The sequence below is a fragment of the Danio rerio genome, chromosome 7, assembly GCF_049306965.1.
Source record: "Danio rerio strain Tuebingen ecotype United States chromosome 7, GRCz12tu, whole genome shotgun sequence".
Taxonomy (NCBI): domain Eukaryota; kingdom Metazoa; phylum Chordata; class Actinopteri; order Cypriniformes; family Danionidae; genus Danio; species Danio rerio.
Window position 1 is genome coordinate 49,430,001 of NC_133182.1, and position 19,797 is coordinate 49,449,797.

Below are 19,797 nucleotides of genomic sequence, written 5' to 3' on the forward strand. Positions count from 1 at the left end.
GATTGAATGAATTAATAGTTTTTTATTGATTGAACGAACAGTGTTTTGATTGCATTAATGAACAGAGTTTTAAATGAATGAATGAGCAGTGTTTTCATGAATGAACAGTGTTTTATCGAATGAACGAACAGTGTTTTGAATGAATGAATGAGCAGTGTTTTGCTTTAATGAATGAAATGTGTTTGAATTAATGAATGAACAGCGTTTTTTAATGAATGAATGAACAGTGATTTTTTTAATGAATGAATTAACAGTGATTTTTAAATGAATGAACAGTATTTTGAATGAATGAGTAGTGTTTTGAATGTATGAATGAGCAGTGTTTAAATAATTGAATGAACACTGTTTTGAAATAATGAATAAAATATGTTTTAAATGAATGAATGAACACCTTTTTTAATAAATTAATGTACAGTGTTTTTTTAATAAATGAACAATGTTTTGAATGAATGAATGGGGCAGTGTTTTTAATGATTGAACGAACAGTGTTTTGCATGAATGAATGAATGAACAATGTTTTTAATAAATTAATGAATGAACAAAGTGTTTTGAATGAATGAATGGTGTTCTGAATGAATGAATGAACGAACAAATGAATGAACAACTGAACAAATGAATGAACAAACGAACCAACATACGAACAAACATACAAACAAATGAATGAACAAACTAACAGGGTTTTGAATAAATGAATGAATGAATGAATGAATGAATGAATGAATGAATGAATGAATGAATGAATGAATGAATGAATGAATGATATAAAAACAGTGATAACCGAACCTTGACACCATGACGCACTACAAAACTATAAGTATTTTTCAAAAACTCCTCTCATGGTAATATTAATGAACATAATTTCACTGATTAGACTAGTTTTACATTATGGCATAATGCATGTCTTCTATTGACAGAAATAGGGCCAAGGAATGGATACTGTAAACAAGTAAAGCACTGAAAGCTTAGAAAGTGAAGTGCTGTTAAGGACAAGCTACGCAAAGTAACAGAAATGGAATGTTTGAGAGAAGAAAGCTAGATGAATAAGAAACCAAATAAATGTTGTGGTCTGGATGCACATTGATGGTACGAAGAATGAAAGAGTAGGCGTATTAATCCGTATCTCTTTGGTTCTGTTGAGATTCATCTCTGTTTTATAATTGAAGCGCCCTTGAATCAATTCCATCCCGCTGAATCTGCGGAGACGTCTGGAATAAGCCTAGATAATTCAGCCATGCTCCACCACCCACACACCTTCTTCATCCTCACACATGTGTATGAGTGTGCGAAATCGCAAAAATAAAGCAAGCACTGCCTTCGCTTCATCATTAGTTTGCTCAGCTTAAGATGTAAGATGCGATTCTGGGAAAACAAATATAGTAAATAAATCCGTTTAAAACACATGGCAACAATTCCCTATACGGTGCACTGGCTTCTCCTTTGATGGTCACTTCTGACACCTAATTAATAACAAGGGAGCCGGTCTTCTCTGTGATGGTCTCTTTCATCCTGCTGCAAGCTAAAACATGGCCCAAACTCCAGGTTTTTCAATCACCAAGGTAAAAACTTGAAATCCCATAAGGTCAGAAGTGTAAACTTCAAGCGGCGTAGCCCTAGTGAATCCATCTAGCAGACTTCCAGAGACCTGGCAATAAAACACAGAGGCTGTAGGCCTACAAATAAGAAAACTTCTTAGTGGAAATCTACAGTAACTGATGTTCACAACTGTCCTGAACCAGTAATGGAGGAAGTACACAAATCAGAAACCTTAGGAAAAGTATAAAATCTCTTAAAAAATGTTGTTTTGTAAAAAAGTTGTTTAATGGAGCCTCACTCTTAACAAATGATTTGAATTAGGGCATTCTTTACTAGAGTCTCACTCTGAACAGTTCATTTAAATCAAGGTGTTGTTAACTAAAGACTCACTTTGTACCGATTATTTCAATAAGCAAGTATTTTACTGAAGACTCAGTCTAAATGTATAATTTGAATCATTGAGCTTTTTATTTATTTATCTATTTTTTTACTGAAGACTCACTCTGAAGTGATCATCTGAATCAGTGAGTTGTTTACTGGAGAATAACTCTGAATATGTTATTTGAATCATTGAGTTTTTTTTTTCTTACTCTGTAAAACCCAACATTCAACTTTATCAAATTAAATTAGTGTAGTTAACTCAAAATTGACTTATTGAGTTAATTCTACTCATTTGAAAAGCGTTGTGAAATCATTGTTGAAGGTAATGAGTTAATTAAATACCTCATTACTTTATCTTAAATGGAGTAAGTACAGTACTCATATAGATTCCTTTTTTTATCTCAAATGGCTGGTTGCAATTAGTTTTCCTCAAATGGTTTGAGTTGCCTAAACTTATTGGGCTCTATTTTGGCAATCCATGAGCAAAGTGCAAAGTGCAGGGCGCAAAAGCAATAAGGGCATGTCGGAATCCACTTTTGCTATTTTAAGGATGGAAAAATCCACTTTGTTCACAGAGATGGGTTGCGGCTAGAAGGGCATCCGCTGCATAAAAACTTGCTGGATAAGTTGCTGGTTCATTCCGCTGTGGCGACCCTGGATTAATAAAGGGACTAAGCCGACAAGAAAATGAATAAATGAATGAAAAATCCACTTTGCATTGTGGCACATGGTCTAAAAGGGTTGACCTTATTTTCTTAATTTGCTATAAGTGTGTTTTGAGAATAAACCAATCAGAGTCTCATCTCCCATTCCCTTTAGGATTCAGCTGCGTTGCTCCATAGCGCATTTGCTATTTACATGACAGACTTTGTAAGTGGAAAAACTGAAAGTTTCACAAGCAAGAAAACAGTTAAACAGAGCATCTACAGCTTGGGAATGAATTGTTTTTAATAAAACAAATATAAATATGCAAATAATAAATTATACTGCTGATAATAATGACATAATATAAAAGCAAAGTGTTATGAATAAACTGAAAAGCCTCTGCATTTCGTGACTCTGTGTTCCTTTAAGGTAAAAAATCACTGCTTAGGCTACACGGTAGAATTTTAATAAGAGCATTATCTTAATCATATTAAAATCTGAATATTGGTGTCTTATGTATATGTACTCAGAAAGTCTCTGTTGAAGTTGCATGCTGTCAAAGACAGGGCATTACTCTGTCTTTCAGCATGAGCCCTCCAAGTTTAGCGTGTTTCCTCATTAAACGCAACGAAAGTGTATGCTTCGCACTGTTGTGTCAGAATCCTTGTGAAATACAGTAATACTTTAGAACGCTTAGTTTAAGCAAATTTAATGAACGCAATCATGCGTGTTGAATCTGACGAGAGTCGCTCCAGCGTGTTGTGTGTTTGTCTGTCTGTGTATGTGTCTGTGTCAGGCCCGTTGAGGATGAATGTAAAGGAGGATTAAGCAAAATTATTTCTACTTTATAATTAATGTTCTCAACTCACAGCAAAAAAAACTTTACAATGAGTGCAACTGTTTGTATTCAATAGTTTATTATTATAATTTTCCAATTTCCATATCTGTAATACTTGTATTTTGGCATTTTTTTTTGCAGTATACTTAGAATCCAACATGGAAATCAATGATTTTTTTATTGGCATTGATTGTTTTGAAATTTAAATATCAATAACATGCCTGTGTTTTAATTTCAGTAATAAAAATGGCTGTCAAGCCAGGATCTTGATGGTTTATTGTGGTTATGTTGTTTACATGAAAAAATCTGTGTTACAAGTTAAACAAAAATTCTAATAAACAATTATACTTTAAATTTAAACAGTTTTTGTCTTTCGTTTACATTAATTTTACATTTGAATTGCCAAAATTACAAGTTTCAGTATTTTAAATGTGATTAATCGCGATTAATCGTGATTATTTTTTTTAAAAAGGTGCAATTAATTACTTATTTTTTTATCGATTGGCAGCACTATATATATATAAATAATATTATATTATATTTTATATCCTTAATATTTTAATTATTTTTCATATGTAAATATATTTGCGTATTGCTGTAAATCCTGTCTGTATTAAGCAATGTGTAAGCGAGGCGCACAAATAACGCGCTCTGCAATGGACTTTAGACCGGCTTCATTCTGGTCTATTTAACAATCTATCATAGTTTCTCAAAATAGCAACGCAGCAGCAATGCGCCTCAACATGCCTTTTTTTTTTTTTTAGACCAGAATGCCTATATTCTTGCACCAAGCTAAAACAAGAAAACATCAATTATGTCGTGCCTTGGGCCGCATTGTGCCGGGTGTATGATAGGGCCCATTGAGTTTTACGGTACTCGGTTGGTTTGAGGTCTCTTCATTTATTGGATTTTTCTGTGCTCAAATTGTTTCATGTACTCAAATGGATTAAGTTCACAGTACTTATTAAGGTCAGTTTTTGAACGTAAATGATTTGTTGCAATCGGACAGCCACTGTAGGTCTTGCTGGTTGCCATCAGCCCATTAGTCGCTAAACTCGGCATTCACTTCATATTTTGCTTTGTTATATGTGGTTTTACACAGTCAGTTGCCTTTAAGATATATATATATATATATATATATATATATATATATATATATATATATATAAATTTTATTAAAGATAATGTATCATTTAGAATTTTCTTTAGACCTGTAATGTACTACAGAATCTGACAGATTGATTAGCTGTGGGCTAAGTCATCTGAAACAATGTCATACATTGTTATGCCTGGATTTCATAAGTAGCCTAGCATTTACTGACACAGACTATATATATATATATATATATATATATATTTGAAAGTAATTTGTTTGTAATCAGTTCCACCCCCCCCCCCCTCCATGTTTAAAGAACAATGTTTTTTAAAAGACTAAACACTTTATTTATATAGTATTGAGCCAAGCACATGGGGTAAGAACATAAATGAAGGTAATGAAGTATTACACGTTTCTCCCAAAGAAAAGCCCATCTAAGCGAAATGCTAGCAGGCATCAGTAGTTCTGCTCATGCCTCTTTGTCCTTTTTCGGTTACCCCGGTTGGCGTGATGACGTGCAAACAAAATGGCCACACCCACTTCTAACTTCATTTATGCTCTTCAGAAACCTATGGGTAATGTCATGGATACTACGACTATCTATATTTCTTTACAGTCTATGCTGGGGACTTACTCTGAATGTATTTTTTGAATCAGTGAGTTGCTACTGGAAACTCACTCTGAATGTATAATTTAAATTAGCCAGTTCTTTTACTGGAGATTCACTCTCAAGTTCCACTGAATTTTAAATACATTTTTTATATGTTACTAGCAATGTGTTAGTCTTCAGGAAAGCTATAATCTACTATGCTCAAAAGCAGTACAAAAAAAAACAATTCAGAAGATATGAACATCCAACACTTGCAGTTTTTAACTTCTGCCTAAATGAGTCAATAAATGTTTTGACATCATCTTCTACTTCAGTTTCTCAGGCATGTCCTCATAAACCACTGTAATGAAGTACAGCTGGAATATACCCATCTCGTCATAACAAACTGTCCTTGTAAATCACTAAAACCAGTAGTACACACACACACACACACACACACACACACACACACACACACACACACACACACACACACACACACACACACACACACAAACAAAGTAAATAAAAAGCATAAAAAAAAACAGAAATATCTGTTTTTGCTGAGCAGAGGCATAAATGATTAATTTTTTTTTTGTGGTTTGGAGAAATTGGAGGTCTTTCCAGAGAGCAAAAAAATGCTGCTTTGACTTCCTCGCGTTGGCTCAAAAACTAAAGCGATGTCTTGCTTCTAAGCTGATGCTAATTTACTTCACACCCTGCCAAGGGAAACTCAAACAAAATGCTCCACAGACCTGAAGAGAAGTTTTTAAGTACTAAACATCGGCCCACGGCCAAGCATCTCCTCACCTCGCTGTATAGCCTGGGGAGATTAAGACCCTCTAAATGTCTCCAGTGTTGCACTCCAACCATATTTGCTGGAGACTTCAGAAAGCAAGTAGAGCCATAATGATTCAGCACATATTTCAAACACTTAATTAAAACAGTCTTCAGCTGATCAAGCAGCAGCCCAGGTTGCCCTGCTAATAATATCTCATGAGAGCAAAAAAGATAGCCGATGAATTGGAGAGAAATGTAAACAGACACCAAATATATAGAGTGAACATGCAGGGGGATAAGTGAAGACCGATGTTCTGTTTCAAAACCTGCAAAGCAAGAGAAACAGCACTGAATGGTGTCATAGGCGAGCTTCACATGTAAAGGTTGTTCAAAAGAAAGCCAATTATTCTGCCTCCTTAGGCGTGCTGTTTTATCGAAGCAGAATTGAACATGATGGTAACACTTCATAACACTTTATAGTATACTAGTCATTCAATAGTATCTAAATAAAGTATCAAATGAGTCGCATGGATTCATGTGTGAAAACTTACCTCAACGTGTTAATTAATGCATTAAATTACAATTATACTAACAATTCAGTAAAAGTGGTTGTTATTGATACTGAATTTAAATGAATTACTGTGATCATTGTGATCTTGTATTTGTGTGGTGTAGTTCTTAAACATTCCTACTTTTGGACACAAAAATGTACAATATTGACATGCTGACAGCATCTAAACCTACAATATTAATGTATTGACAACTATAATAGAAACACAATAATACCTAAAATGCTATTTTTGTGTGTTGTGTGATGTAGTTATCTACAGTGATATTCTGTATATACACACATTATATATAATAAATATATATAATAAAACAACGCTTGTGTTCATAGATGTCACTGTTATAGGTTGTTTTGGAGATGTCATACCGCATACCCTATTTTAAATTATATGATGTATATTGTAAATTTAAAAAAAAAAAAAAATACTGAAAACATAAGAACAGTTTTGTTGCAAAATGAGATATATCCACTTTGAAAAATGTTGGTTATTTGACATTATTATTTAAGACATCAACAGTCAAGTTCATTCACAATTTTTGTAAATTAAACTATTACTTAAGCTCAGTGAAGGCCAGGAACACAATATTTTCAAATCCAGAATATTCTTTATTTACTTTTATGTCTATAAATGATTTATAAATAAGCCAAAAACCACACCAAAATGCAACATATTAATTTTAACATTGTCAAACATCTTAAATTGGTTTTAAACTATACATCATAAATATAGGGAATAATATATACAAAGACTGATTAATAATAAGAAAAATCTGAATTATATTAGGCCAGAATGTACACAACAAAACATAACATGCAAAACGCTATATCCACCTTAGGCTATATTCTACTATAGTTATACCATTAAGAAAAGCTAGTGGATCAATGTTTTGTTTGATAAGAAAGATTAAGTTAGTTAAATATATGACTTGTAGCGTGTGACAGAAAGAGTGGATGCGGCTCCTTCACACCACTACTGAAAAACAAACCTGTATGTTCAGAGCAGGCGGAGCCGTGGTGTTACAGAGTTTGCGACACAAGCTGACCTCTCCCTGTCATATTTAATGAATTATTTCACTGTAATAATAATAATAATAATAATAATAATAATAATAATTATAACAACCTGAGCCCTTCATGTTCCATTATAATAAATCAACAACAACAAGAATTAACGTGAGGTTTTAGGCTATAAATAATAGGTGCAACTGCATAAATAAACTTTCAGATAAGCTACTCAGCTACATGTATGAAATTATTTAAAAATAAACTTAAAAAGGACACTTAGAAATGTCGCCTTGCAGACAGGTATATTGTGATGGGGAGGAGCGACTTCCTCTTGACATCAGCGGAGACTCGTTTCCTGCTGCATTTGCGTATTATTGACAGACGCAGAAGTATTTTTTCTGGTCCACTTTTGTAGCGTTTTTATACATTTTTGTGAAGTTGAACGCTTTATCTTCTATCGCTAAATCAATAAACAAACTCGGAGCACATCACCGGTGTCGACTCTCTTCCCAGGGGATGCTGAGCTTGCGCAGCATCCTGAACGTTCTATAACTGTTATATCACACTTTGTAAAGAAATTGGTCTGGCGGATTTCACGTTTTGTGAAAAAAATAATAATAGTAATAAAAAAAACATTGTGTAGTAGGCCTAAAATGTGCATTCTTAAATGTTAATAATGGCAGCAATTCACACATAGGTTAAGGTACATTTGAACAGTGATTTCCAATAATAAAATCCAAATGTCAAAAAATGGCGTTTATCGCGTTTTGCAACCAAACTCTTCATATATACATTTAAATTTGATTTAATTAGTTATATGTAAAACAATAGATAACAACCACAACCAACCAACCATTACTATATGCCTGAATAATAACATTTATAAATGTTAATTTTAATCATTTACCAACTACTCCTAAATGTAAATGTTTTGTAAATAATGCACAACTTGATCTAGTAGTTAAAAACATCAATACCAACGTATGAACATATTTTGCACATTACAAATGTGTTTATATGTTAAGAATACAGCTTTTGTAGCTCTATTTACTTAATAAACTGCTTACTAATGTCTTATAATGTAGACTTAATGCTTAACAAATTATAAATTAACTATTCGCTGATGCCTAATAAATAATTTATAGTGTGTAGTGATTATAAAGTTATAGTAAACAATATACTGAATACTGTAACTCACAGATGTTTTTGAACAAAGCTAATGAAAGAAAGTTAAAGGTGAAGATGTCAGTTTATGTAAAAAAAAAAAAAAAAAAAAGCACAGACACATTCCATTGATGTGTTTACAGGGGACTAATTAGTAACAAACACAGTACCTTTTCGAACACAGGTTTGTTGTTGTTCACATCGTCAACTCCGACAATGACCTGGGCCACGGCTGAAAGTGACTGCGGCCCACCGGAGGCGTTGTCATCTGTTGCGGTGACGTTCAGCATGTACTTTAATCCCTGTAGTCTGGGAGAAGGGCTGGAGCGCAGACGGATCAATCCTGTGTGGGGTGACAGTCACACATTTATAGCAACATTTAATTGGCCATTACACTCATCTAAATCCCACTCAAACTGCAGTCAACCTCAGTGCCTCCACAGCTGAATTAGCAACTGATTTTCTCATTAGTTCAGCATGCCATTAATAAAATCTCATCTGATAAAACATCTTTATTAGGGAGTCTGATAAACCAGATCTGAGCCGCGATTTGCATGCTGTTATGACACAGAACTTGTATAAATAGCATACAGGCAAACGTTAAGCAGATTTATTTATTTTTAATCTTCAAATGATAAATGTACAATGCAGTTTTTTTGGAAATGTGTAATAAGCAGCACTATCACCCAGAAATCGAGACTCATCAGACCAGGCAACGTTGTTTTAATCTTTTATTGTCCAATTTTGGTGAGCCTGTGCAACTTTTAGCCTCAGTTTTCTATTCTTAGCTGATAAGAGTGCTACCTGGTGTGGTCTTCTGCTGCTGTAGCCCATCTGCCTCAAGGTTTGACGTGTTGTGCATTTAGAGATACTCTCCTATATACCTCGTTTATAAGGAGTGTTTTTTTTCTTTTTGAGTTACTGTTGCCTTTCCATCAGCTGGAACCAGTCTGGCCATTCTCCTCTGACCTCTGGCATCAACAAAGCATTTGCGCCCACAAAACTGTCGGTCATTGGATATTTTCTCTTTTTCAGACCATTTTTGTACATCCTAAAGATGGTTGTGTATGAAAATCCCAGTAGATTAGCAGTTTCTGAAATACTCCTACCAGCTTGTCTGGAACCAACAACCATGCCACATTCAAAACCACTTAAATCACCTTTGTTCTCTATTCTGATGCTCGTTTAAATAGCAGATCCTCTTGACCATGTTTACATGCCTAAATGCACTGTGTTGCTGCCATGTGATTGGCTAATTAGAAATTTGCAAGCAGTTGGACAGGTGTACCTAATAAAGTGGCCGGTTAGTGTATAATTCCCATTTAATTGTATTATATATATATATATATATATATATATATATATATATATATATATATATATATATATATATATATATATATATATATATATATATATATATATACACATACATATATATATATATATATATATATATATATATATATACAGTATATATATATATATATATATATGTGTGTGTGTGTGTGTGTGTGTGTGTGTGTATATATATATATATATTAAATTAAGATTAATTTAAATGATTTTATAGCCATGTAAAATCTTTTTTTGTTTTCCATTTAAGTTAATAAAATAATAATCCAAAATAAGTAAGTATGTATGCACTCTAAGGTAAAATAATCTAAAGGAAGTATAAGAAAAAAAGAGTTTTGTTTTCAGTTTGAAATAACCCCAATGGTTGATTATTTAGCTGTTTTTTTTTTCAGAAAAAACAAACAAACTCATAGTTTAGATTTTTCTGAAAACAAAAAAACATATTATTAATCGTCTAGAACGGGGGTTCCCAAACTTTTCAGCCCGTGACCCTAAAATAACAATGCCAGTGACTAGGGACCCCCACAATCCTCAAAGATGGTTATAAATATGCAAATGTTGCACACACAATAGGCCTATATAAACATAAACATATTGACAACACAAAAAAGTCCAACAGTTTAACAACCATAGGCTATAATTTATATAGTCATTTATTCATTTAATATTAACCTCATTTAATGAGACCAGTGGGTTAATGTTTTTAACCCATATCTACTGTATTCTTGGTTTAATTTTGGAGACCGCTAATCTGAAGACATGTTCTTGATTTAAAATATTGACATATATGGGTGAAAAAAACTAAAAACTTTAGACAAACACTTTATTTTTCACATTGCTGAGAGATTTTACAAGACATGACTCTTGGTTAATGAAATAATACATTTAATTGTGGCTTTTTAATCACACAGGTATTTATTTAGCTAGTGTGAGTATATATCTCTGGATTTTAAGCTTATTTTTCACAATAGAAATAAAAGTTTATTCAGCATAGTGAAGACTTTCCATCATTGGCATACAGTACACTTAAAAAGATGGCCTTTAGTCTCTTTCCATGCTGTATACACAGTTATGCTTTGTTTTGCTAACCTTGGAGGCCTGCCTTCAATCAGTGTTATTGACAAACTTAATGTAAAGCAGAAATGTGAAAAAAGTAGAACAAACTATGACAAGATGTTAACTTGGAGAAAATGAGTCATACGTTTTCAGCTCTTATCTCTCAATTCTTGATTGTACAGTATGAATCTGACTACTGAAAACAAAAACTGAAGTTACACAATACAAACTTAGAATAAGGAAAGTTGTGAGGTTGAAAAGTCACAGTCTTAGTAACAGCTTTCGATTTTACACAGCAGTTGTTTGCAAAGACTGAATCTTTAACAAAGTCAAATGAACCGTTTTGAAGCTCCTTCAGAATTGTAGAATTTTAATGTATATCATTAGAAAATGAAAGTGTTTTTGACCTTGGATGCACGTAAACACATTACAGGAGACCTCCAAAACAAAACGGGAAATGTCTAAAACTGCATAATTGAGGCACTTTACATATTTTAAAAAGTTTTTTTTTTTTTTTTCTGTGATGGTAAAGCTGAATTATCTGTATCATTACACCGGTTGCCAGTGTCACATGATCCTTTGGAAATCATACTAATATTCTAATCTGCTGCTCAAAAAAGCCTTTAATTATAATAAATGCTGGAAAAAAAAAAACTGTTTACATTTTTCCACAGAGTTCATTAAAACAGTTTGGATCACAATGAATACATATTGTGTGGACTTAAGAATCTAAAATCTCTGTGCTTGTTTAATAAAGGTGCAGTAGGTGATTGCCTTGACCAGTGTTGGGAAAAGTTACTTTTGAAAGTAGTGCATTAAAATACTGAGTTACTCCCTCAAAAAACTAATTGCGTTACTTGGATACTTTTTTTATGGAAAGTAATGCGTTATAATACTTTTAAGTTACTTTACCTTACCTGGCTGAGGTTTGATCTCTATCAGAACTCGCAGGTGTTTTTTTTTTACCTTTTTTATTGAGAAGCTCGGCATTTAACAGCCACCTGTATAACCTACACTTTCAATTTTCTTAAACAAAATATTTTGAAACATTTCTGAATGCATTTGCTACTTTTGAATGTTTTGTGTTATTTAAAATGTTTAATAACAAAATTAACAGTAAGATGATAAAAAGAAAAAATTCCCAAAATTAAAATACATTTTTTAGCTTTATACATTGAATACATTTCTTCATGTGGCCTTAACAAGTGTTCATTTCATTCATTCATTTCCTTTTCGGCTTAGTCCCTTTATTACTCCAGGGATGAACAGTGGAATGAAACACACATGTTTTACGCACTGGATGCCCTTCCAGCTGCAACCCATCTCTGGGAAATATCCATACACACTCATTCACAGTCATATACTATGAACAATTTAGCCTCATATACTATGAACAATTCACTGTATCACGGCTTTGGATTATCGGGAAACCGGAGCACTTTGAATGATTTGACTATGACAATGAGTTTAAAATAACGAAAATCCATTGTAAAAATGTAAATCCCCTGTCTGCCATTGTTTTTGACTGTCTGTAGTGTTAATAGGCAATTCTCAAATTAATCGTTTGTTTTAAATGGATCTTCTAAGTGAATCAGTGAAACCAGTTCATTAAATTGAACAAAGTTGTCATAAAACAGGTTTGCATCTTCAGTACTAACATACCGGGTACCTCCTCTGACTCGAAATAAACCAATATCCTTTATTATGCTGTTACTAGAACAGTACACTGACTCATCTGCTGAGAAAAAGGAGACCTGATGATGATGAGTAGTTGAGTGATGATGAGTAGATGATGAAGTCGACTGTCTGTTCCCTCGCCGCACACTCTCTCATTGAGTGTGTGATTCAATCTCACTAAGGTAATTTTATTCCGCAATATGTTTTTTTTTAAAAAAAGGTAAAAAGTAATTTTTTTTTTTAAAGTAACTCAAATAATATTACTTATTTTTAAAAGTGATGCATTATATTTCTCTTTACTTTGGAAAAATAATATTATTACTTGTTACTTATTACACGTTACCCCAACACTTGTTTGTAGTTTGTGTTATTCTGGTTGAAAGTCTCTTCACATCCTGATGGCAATCATTAAATTGTTGGTCTAAATGTATTTGCTGTATATGTGTTTTAATATTTTGTGGAAGGTATTGGGCAAAGAAACGTTTGTCCAATCAAAATGTTTGTTCTAAACATTACGATCTAACTGCCTGTCAACATATGAAATAACATACCTCTGTGGATCCTCTTTAGCCTGCTGAAAAATCCAGCTTAAACCAGCCTAGGCTAGTTGGTTGGTTTTAGCTGGTTGACAAGCCTGGTTTTAGAGGGGTTTTGGCCACTTCTAGGCTGGTTTCCAGCCCTTTCCAGCTGGAAATCTTAGCTGGTCTTAGCTGATCAGGCTGGGAGATAACCAGCTAAAACCAGCTTGACCAGCCTAGCCAATCTGGGAGTCCAGCCAAAACCAGCTTTATCCAAAAACCCTCTAAAGCCAAGCTCGGAGTCCAGCCAAAACCAGCTTTATCCTAAAACCCTCTAAAACCAGGCTGGTCAACCAGCTAAAACCAGCCAACCAGCCTAGGCTGGTTTAAGCTGAATTTTTCAGCAGGGTACACAGAAAGGATAATGTAATTAACACATACACGGTCCAGACAGAGAATGTCAGACAAACATCCACAACCTAACTTCTTTTTTAAAGTATGTTATTGTAATTACTAACTGCACTAGAACAGTTTCTCTCTAGAGCATGTTATGTGGTGTTTTGTAGTAATACTGTGGTTGGTGAGGGATGTAGGCTAAGGGCATCACGGTGGCTAAGTAGTTAGCACTTTCGCCTCACAGCAAGAAGGTAGCTGGTTTGTGTCCTGACTGAGCAAGCTGGCATTTCAGTGTGGAGTTTGCATGTTCTCACCATGTTAGCATGAATTTCCTCCAGGTGTTCTGGTCTCCCCCACAATCCAAAGGCATAAGGTATAGGTGAACTGAATAAAACTAATTGGAACTTGAAAATGTTTGTGTGTGCATGTAAGAGTGTATGGGTGTTTCTCAATACTAGGTTGCAGCTGAAGGGGCATCCGCTGTGTAAAATATATTCATGATAAGTTGGCGGTTCATTTTTATGTGGCGACCCTTGATGAACAAAGCAACTAAGCAAAAGGAAAATGAATGAATGGGATCTAGGCTTCCATTGCTATCAGGCTAACATTAGCATTTTCCAAGATCTCACATTGCACCTGGCAATATATATATATATATATAAACATATATATATATATATGTTGTTGTTGTTGTTGTGAATGAGTCAGGGATACTGTTGCGCTTCATACATTGTGTCTTATCGTCAAAGACAGCCGGAGTCAGCTTCTACGTGACCCTCCACCATACACCATCCAGTCGCATCTCTTTCAGGAGAGCGCATTAGACTCTGCTGCATTCATAATCTGGAGAGCTAGATGACTGCTATCTCCAGCTAGCAGCGCAGGGACATTAAAGAAACCAGCACATCAACTGACACACACTTGGCAGAAGGGAAATCGCATGTACCCTAGTTTCTTGAATTGATTCTAATGCATAACGCTAGTCCTTTTGTGGCACAACTCAGGGGAAAAAGAACATGTAATCAATTCTAATTCAATCTGAATACCCCCAGTTCCCCATACGAATGTTAGTGGGGGCCGAAATGAGTGTGTATGTGTGTATTTTGTGCCTTGAGGAGGCTTGTCACAGGTTCCAGTTTTATTCTCTAGACAGTTGTATCAACTGCAGGCTATGGAAGCCACAGGCTAATCTGTTTAGCCTCCACTAACGTTTTCCAAAATTGCCGTTTCAAACTGTAAAGATGCATTGCTACGCAACGGTAGTATTTATGGCAATAATTTTAAACACACATGCACATATAAAGTGCTTGAGCCGGGATTACAGATATTGACAAACTGGCAGCTCATGCAACAGATATTTCAGCAATAATCTGTGCCCTGATTTATCTGTGCTTGAGCTGTAACTGTCTATTATGATTAGCATGCGGTACAGTGGTGGAGTCTTGAACAGGACACAGATGGAAGAGACGGCCAGCACATATCAGTGCACATCAAACACAGAGAAGATGTTTCTCCAGGGCCGTGACAAGCAAATGTCTCCATACATGAATGTGAGGGGCAAGCCATTGGCTTTCTCTTCACGCCACTTTGCATCACCATCATTCCCGCAGTAAGCCGCAACAAACCACTACCCAAAAAGGAGGACTTTTTAGTTTAGTAATAAAAAATATTATATAAAATTTATATATAAAAATAAAAATAAAAATAAAATAAAATAAAATTAAATTAAATTAAATAAAATTAAATTATAAATTAAAATAAAACTTTTAATTCAGTCATTTTCAATTCCTTTTCTTGTTGGCTTAGTCCCTTTATTAATCCGGGGTCGTCACAGCGGAATGAACCACCAACTTGTCCAGCACATTTTTATGCAGATGATGCCCTTCCAGCCGCAACCCATCTCTAGGATAAAAATAAAACTTAATCAAATTAAATAAAAATAAAATCTTAAACAAATTACAATAAATTAAATATAACAAATTAAATTAACAATAAACAATAAAATAATAAAATAAAATAAAATAAAATGAAATAATCAAAAAATTAAATTAAATTAAATTAAATTAAATTAAATTAAATTAAATTAAATTAAATTAAATTAAATTAAATTAAATTAAATTAAATTAAATTAAATTAAATTAAATTAAATTGAATTCAATTCAATTCAATTAAAATTCAATTCAATTCAATTCAATTCAATTAAAAATAATAAAAAAATAAACCATACACACTGACAGTAAATAATGCATAAATATAAACTGATGAAATTAACTACATTTACAAGATTACCCACAAATGGGTTAAAAAGTAAAAAAAAATTTTCAAGCTTGAAAAAACTATGCTTGATTATTTTATCTGTGATTTGTTGTTTACTTTTTTCCTGCATTCGAATGTATCCTGTGTGATATTTTTCAATTGTGTGAGCTTTATACCTTCACATATCATTTCAATACAGGCTTATGATAATAAACAAATCGTTTAATCAAAACGGCTTTAACACAGCCTGACAGAACAAAAGACAAAGTCATAATGAAAGCAATGTAAAAAAAAAAACACTTTTCAAGCTCTTAAAACAGAAATAACACCTTTTTTTCCTCGAATCAAACTAGCTATCTAAATATACCAAACTCATTCCAACAGTATGAGTGTGTTCTATATATTAACATGAAGAAAGCAAAACAAAACAGTTAATGCATTCTCTTTAATAGATTGTTGGACACATCCAGAGCATCCTTAATTACACAATTTATCAGCTTTTGTGCAATGTTAACAGCCTGTCAGCCAAATATCTTTTCTGGCAGTCTTTTTATTTATTATTTTATTCTTTTTGTTTTCGTATTTTATTTCGCAACATGCTGTCCATTGCCAAGCATTAGGATGATGGAACCTTGTTTAACACGGGGCCTTTTAGCAGGACAAAGAACAAAGGAGAATCAAAACACTACAAATAACAGCGGAAAATAAAACGGCTTGACAGGTGCAGTGTGCTGCCGATGATCTGGCTGATTATCAGCGTAAACACACCGCCGCCGTGCCAGTAAATACATCCTTCACGGCCCGCGTGCAGTCTTTGTATTTATGTCTTTAATACAAAAGGCCTGATCATCTTATTGACTCTGCTGTTTGAATCCTTAAAGGGGTATTAAATCAACCAGAGCACGTTCCTTTGCGAGTTACAGTAAATTAACAACCTGAGCCCCAACAAAAAACAAACCTAATGGGCGAGAGGCTTTAATGAATGATGGAGGGAATTTCAGACGAGATGAAGATCTGACGAGTCTAAGAAAAAGGTGCAATAAAGGGAATGCTTTGATCTTTCGAGGAGAGAAAATGAGGAATATACTGGGAAGGGAATTGACGGAGACACGCGGTGATTGCAGTGAAGCGCTACGTGTTTGAATCACCTGAATGGAGCACTAAATTGAAGCGCTGTGAGCGTAAGCAGCAAGCATATTTTGTGCGAAGGACAGGTGAAGTCCGTATCTTGGGACGGATCTCCTTCAATCAAAACGCAATCAATCTAAACACGTCTTGGAGTGTGCGCCAATTAAGTCGTGAGCTGCTTAGCGAGTGCTGTCACTTTGAGAAGTTGACAAATTTGTATTTAGTTGCCAATAAATATTAAATTCACCGAGGTGTTATTAAGCTTCAGAACTGCGGGAGATGAAAAAGCATTTATAGTTTGTTTATTTATTTATTTATTTCATTTTCTATTTGGCTTAGTCCCTTTATTATTCTGGGGTCGCCACAGCGGAACGAACCGCCAACTTATCCAGCACGTTTTTACGCAGCGTAAGCCCTTCATCCACATTCACACACACTCATTCACACTCATACACAACAGACAATTTAGCCTACCCAATTCACCTGTACTGAATGTCTTTGGACTGGGGTTGGGGGTGTGGGGGGTGTTAACCAGAGCACCCGGAGGAAACCCACGCGAACGCAGGGAGAACATGCAAACTCCTCACAGAAACGCCAACTGACCCAGCTGAGGCTCGAACCAGCCACCTTCTTGCTGTTAGGCGACAGCACAACCTACTGTGCCACTGCTTCACCTATTTATTCTGTTATTTATTTATTTTTTTATTCATTGTTTGTTTGTTTGTATGTTTTACAAATATGTATTAGTTAAAATGCATTTGTACAAGGCCGTGAAGTGTTTTTGCAGTGAAAAGCTCAAAGTGTGATCTTTTCACATGCAGTTCCTAAAGAATATTATTTTAATTACAGTTTTTCTCAGTCGCTTTAGTGAATTTGTTACAACACTATTTACATTTGCACAACAGTTGATGCATTTCTCATGGCAATAAGTCATTTGTGCACATCCTAGTAGCAGGTTCTCATTCCTTACAACAGATTGCAAATGCTTTTGGACATGCATCAATTGCTTTCATACAACTCTGCTGTTTTATAACATTAGAATTTGCTTATGTCATGCTAGCCAAAATGAACTAAACTTGTGAATGCCGAATAGTCATTCCATATAAAACCAATAGTCCCCATTTCATTACTTAAATCACTACATAGAGAAATGTTGAACTAGTAGTCAAAATCTGTCAAACTAATTTTAACGTTTTAAATCTTTTTTTTCCTGAAAACATCTTCTAAATTAAACAGTTTCATGAATAATTTACAGTTTAGTGTATGTGTGTGTGTGTGTGTTGTAAGTTTAGTTCCAAAATGTATTTGAATTTGTAGTAAATAAGGGAGAATTTATTCTTTTGCACAATGCTGTGAATACATTAGAATTGCAAAAAGTATACATGTATGCAGTACAAATGTGAAATATACATATTCAATGTCTTGTACTTAGATACCTCACTGAATGCAGGGATGTCTAACTTTACTGTAGTTTTCAGATAGCTGTGCAAATAGTATATAGTGCTGGCTTGAGCATTTTCAGGAAGTGTCAGACAGACAGACAGACAGACAGACAGACAGACAGACAGACAGACAGACAGACAGACAGACAGACAGACAGACAGTCCATCCAGATAGATAGATAGATAGATAGATAGATAGATAGATAGATAGATAGATAGATAGATAGATAGATAGATAGATAGATAGATAGATAGATAGATAGATAGATAGATAGATAGATAGATAGATAGATAGATAGATAGATAGATAGATAGAATTAATATCTCACATCTGATTTTATTTCTTCCTTTATACTAAAAAAATGACTTATTTGTTTTATTATTCCATAATAAAACTATTTTTACTGGAGATGTGATTTCTGATTAACATTTATATCCTTGTGTGGGTGTTTTTACTGTAAAGAAATGCTGTACAATAATTAAGCCCCATTATTCTTATGTACAATTAAACTGGAGGACACTTTTATATTTGTGAAAGTAGCTGCAACGGCTTATTTGTTCTAGCAATAGTTATAAAAATAGAAACATGATTAATGACAATAACATATTGCAACTTTTCAACTTGTAACTTTGACACGGAGAAGTTCCATATTGGCTGTACTTCTGGCTCAATATTAATAACTTCAGTGTGCAGTGCTATCTACAACCGCACAGTACAAACACGCCTATTCAAACAGATGTTGCTGTTAATTTGACTTGTTCTCGCCTTCATTCTGGATTTCGCTGTTTACCAGATGTTCACACCAATCGCTGCGTCTTCAATCAACTCGTAAGAATCCTTCAGATTAAAGTCCTATTTTCCGGATGGAATAGTTAACGTAGATGCTCAAAACACGTGATGTGATTTCAAAATCCCCTCCTTATTGCATCCTCACGATTTCTCTTGTAGTTCCTTCCATGAACATGATTGTTCCATGAACAATCCTCAATTTATTATGCTCATCAAAGCTACATTGACATACAGAGCACTCCACTTATATTGAAACCCTTGGAAAGAAAATGAAAGAAAACTGGCACTATTAAAAATATTCATATAATCTAATCTTACATAAATAAATAAATAAATAAATAAATTTGGATGGATGGATGGATGGATGACAGATAGATAGATAGATAGATAGCTAGATAGATAGATAGATAGATAGATAGATAGATAGATAGATAGATAGATAGATAGATAGATAGATAGATAGATAGATAGATAGATAGATAGATAGATAGATAGAATTAATTAATTAATTAAAATGTGAGATATAGAGGCCTTTTTTATTTCTACATTATCATAACCCTCCTGTTGACTTAAGAGTTA

At 33.9% G+C, this 19,797-nt stretch overlaps 1 protein-coding gene across 1 annotated transcript in view; it reads right to left on the minus strand.

Moving 5' to 3' along the window:
* si:ch211-186j3.6 overlaps nt 1–19,797 on the minus strand; it is a 435,691-nt gene that overhangs the window by 203,495 nt on the left and 212,399 nt on the right. Inside the window, exon 8 of the mRNA XM_001920953.7 lies at nt 8,770–8,942. Coding sequence (XP_001920988.3) covers nt 8,770–8,942 — 173 coding nt within the window. The remainder of the gene's footprint in view (nt 1–8,769; nt 8,943–19,797) is intronic.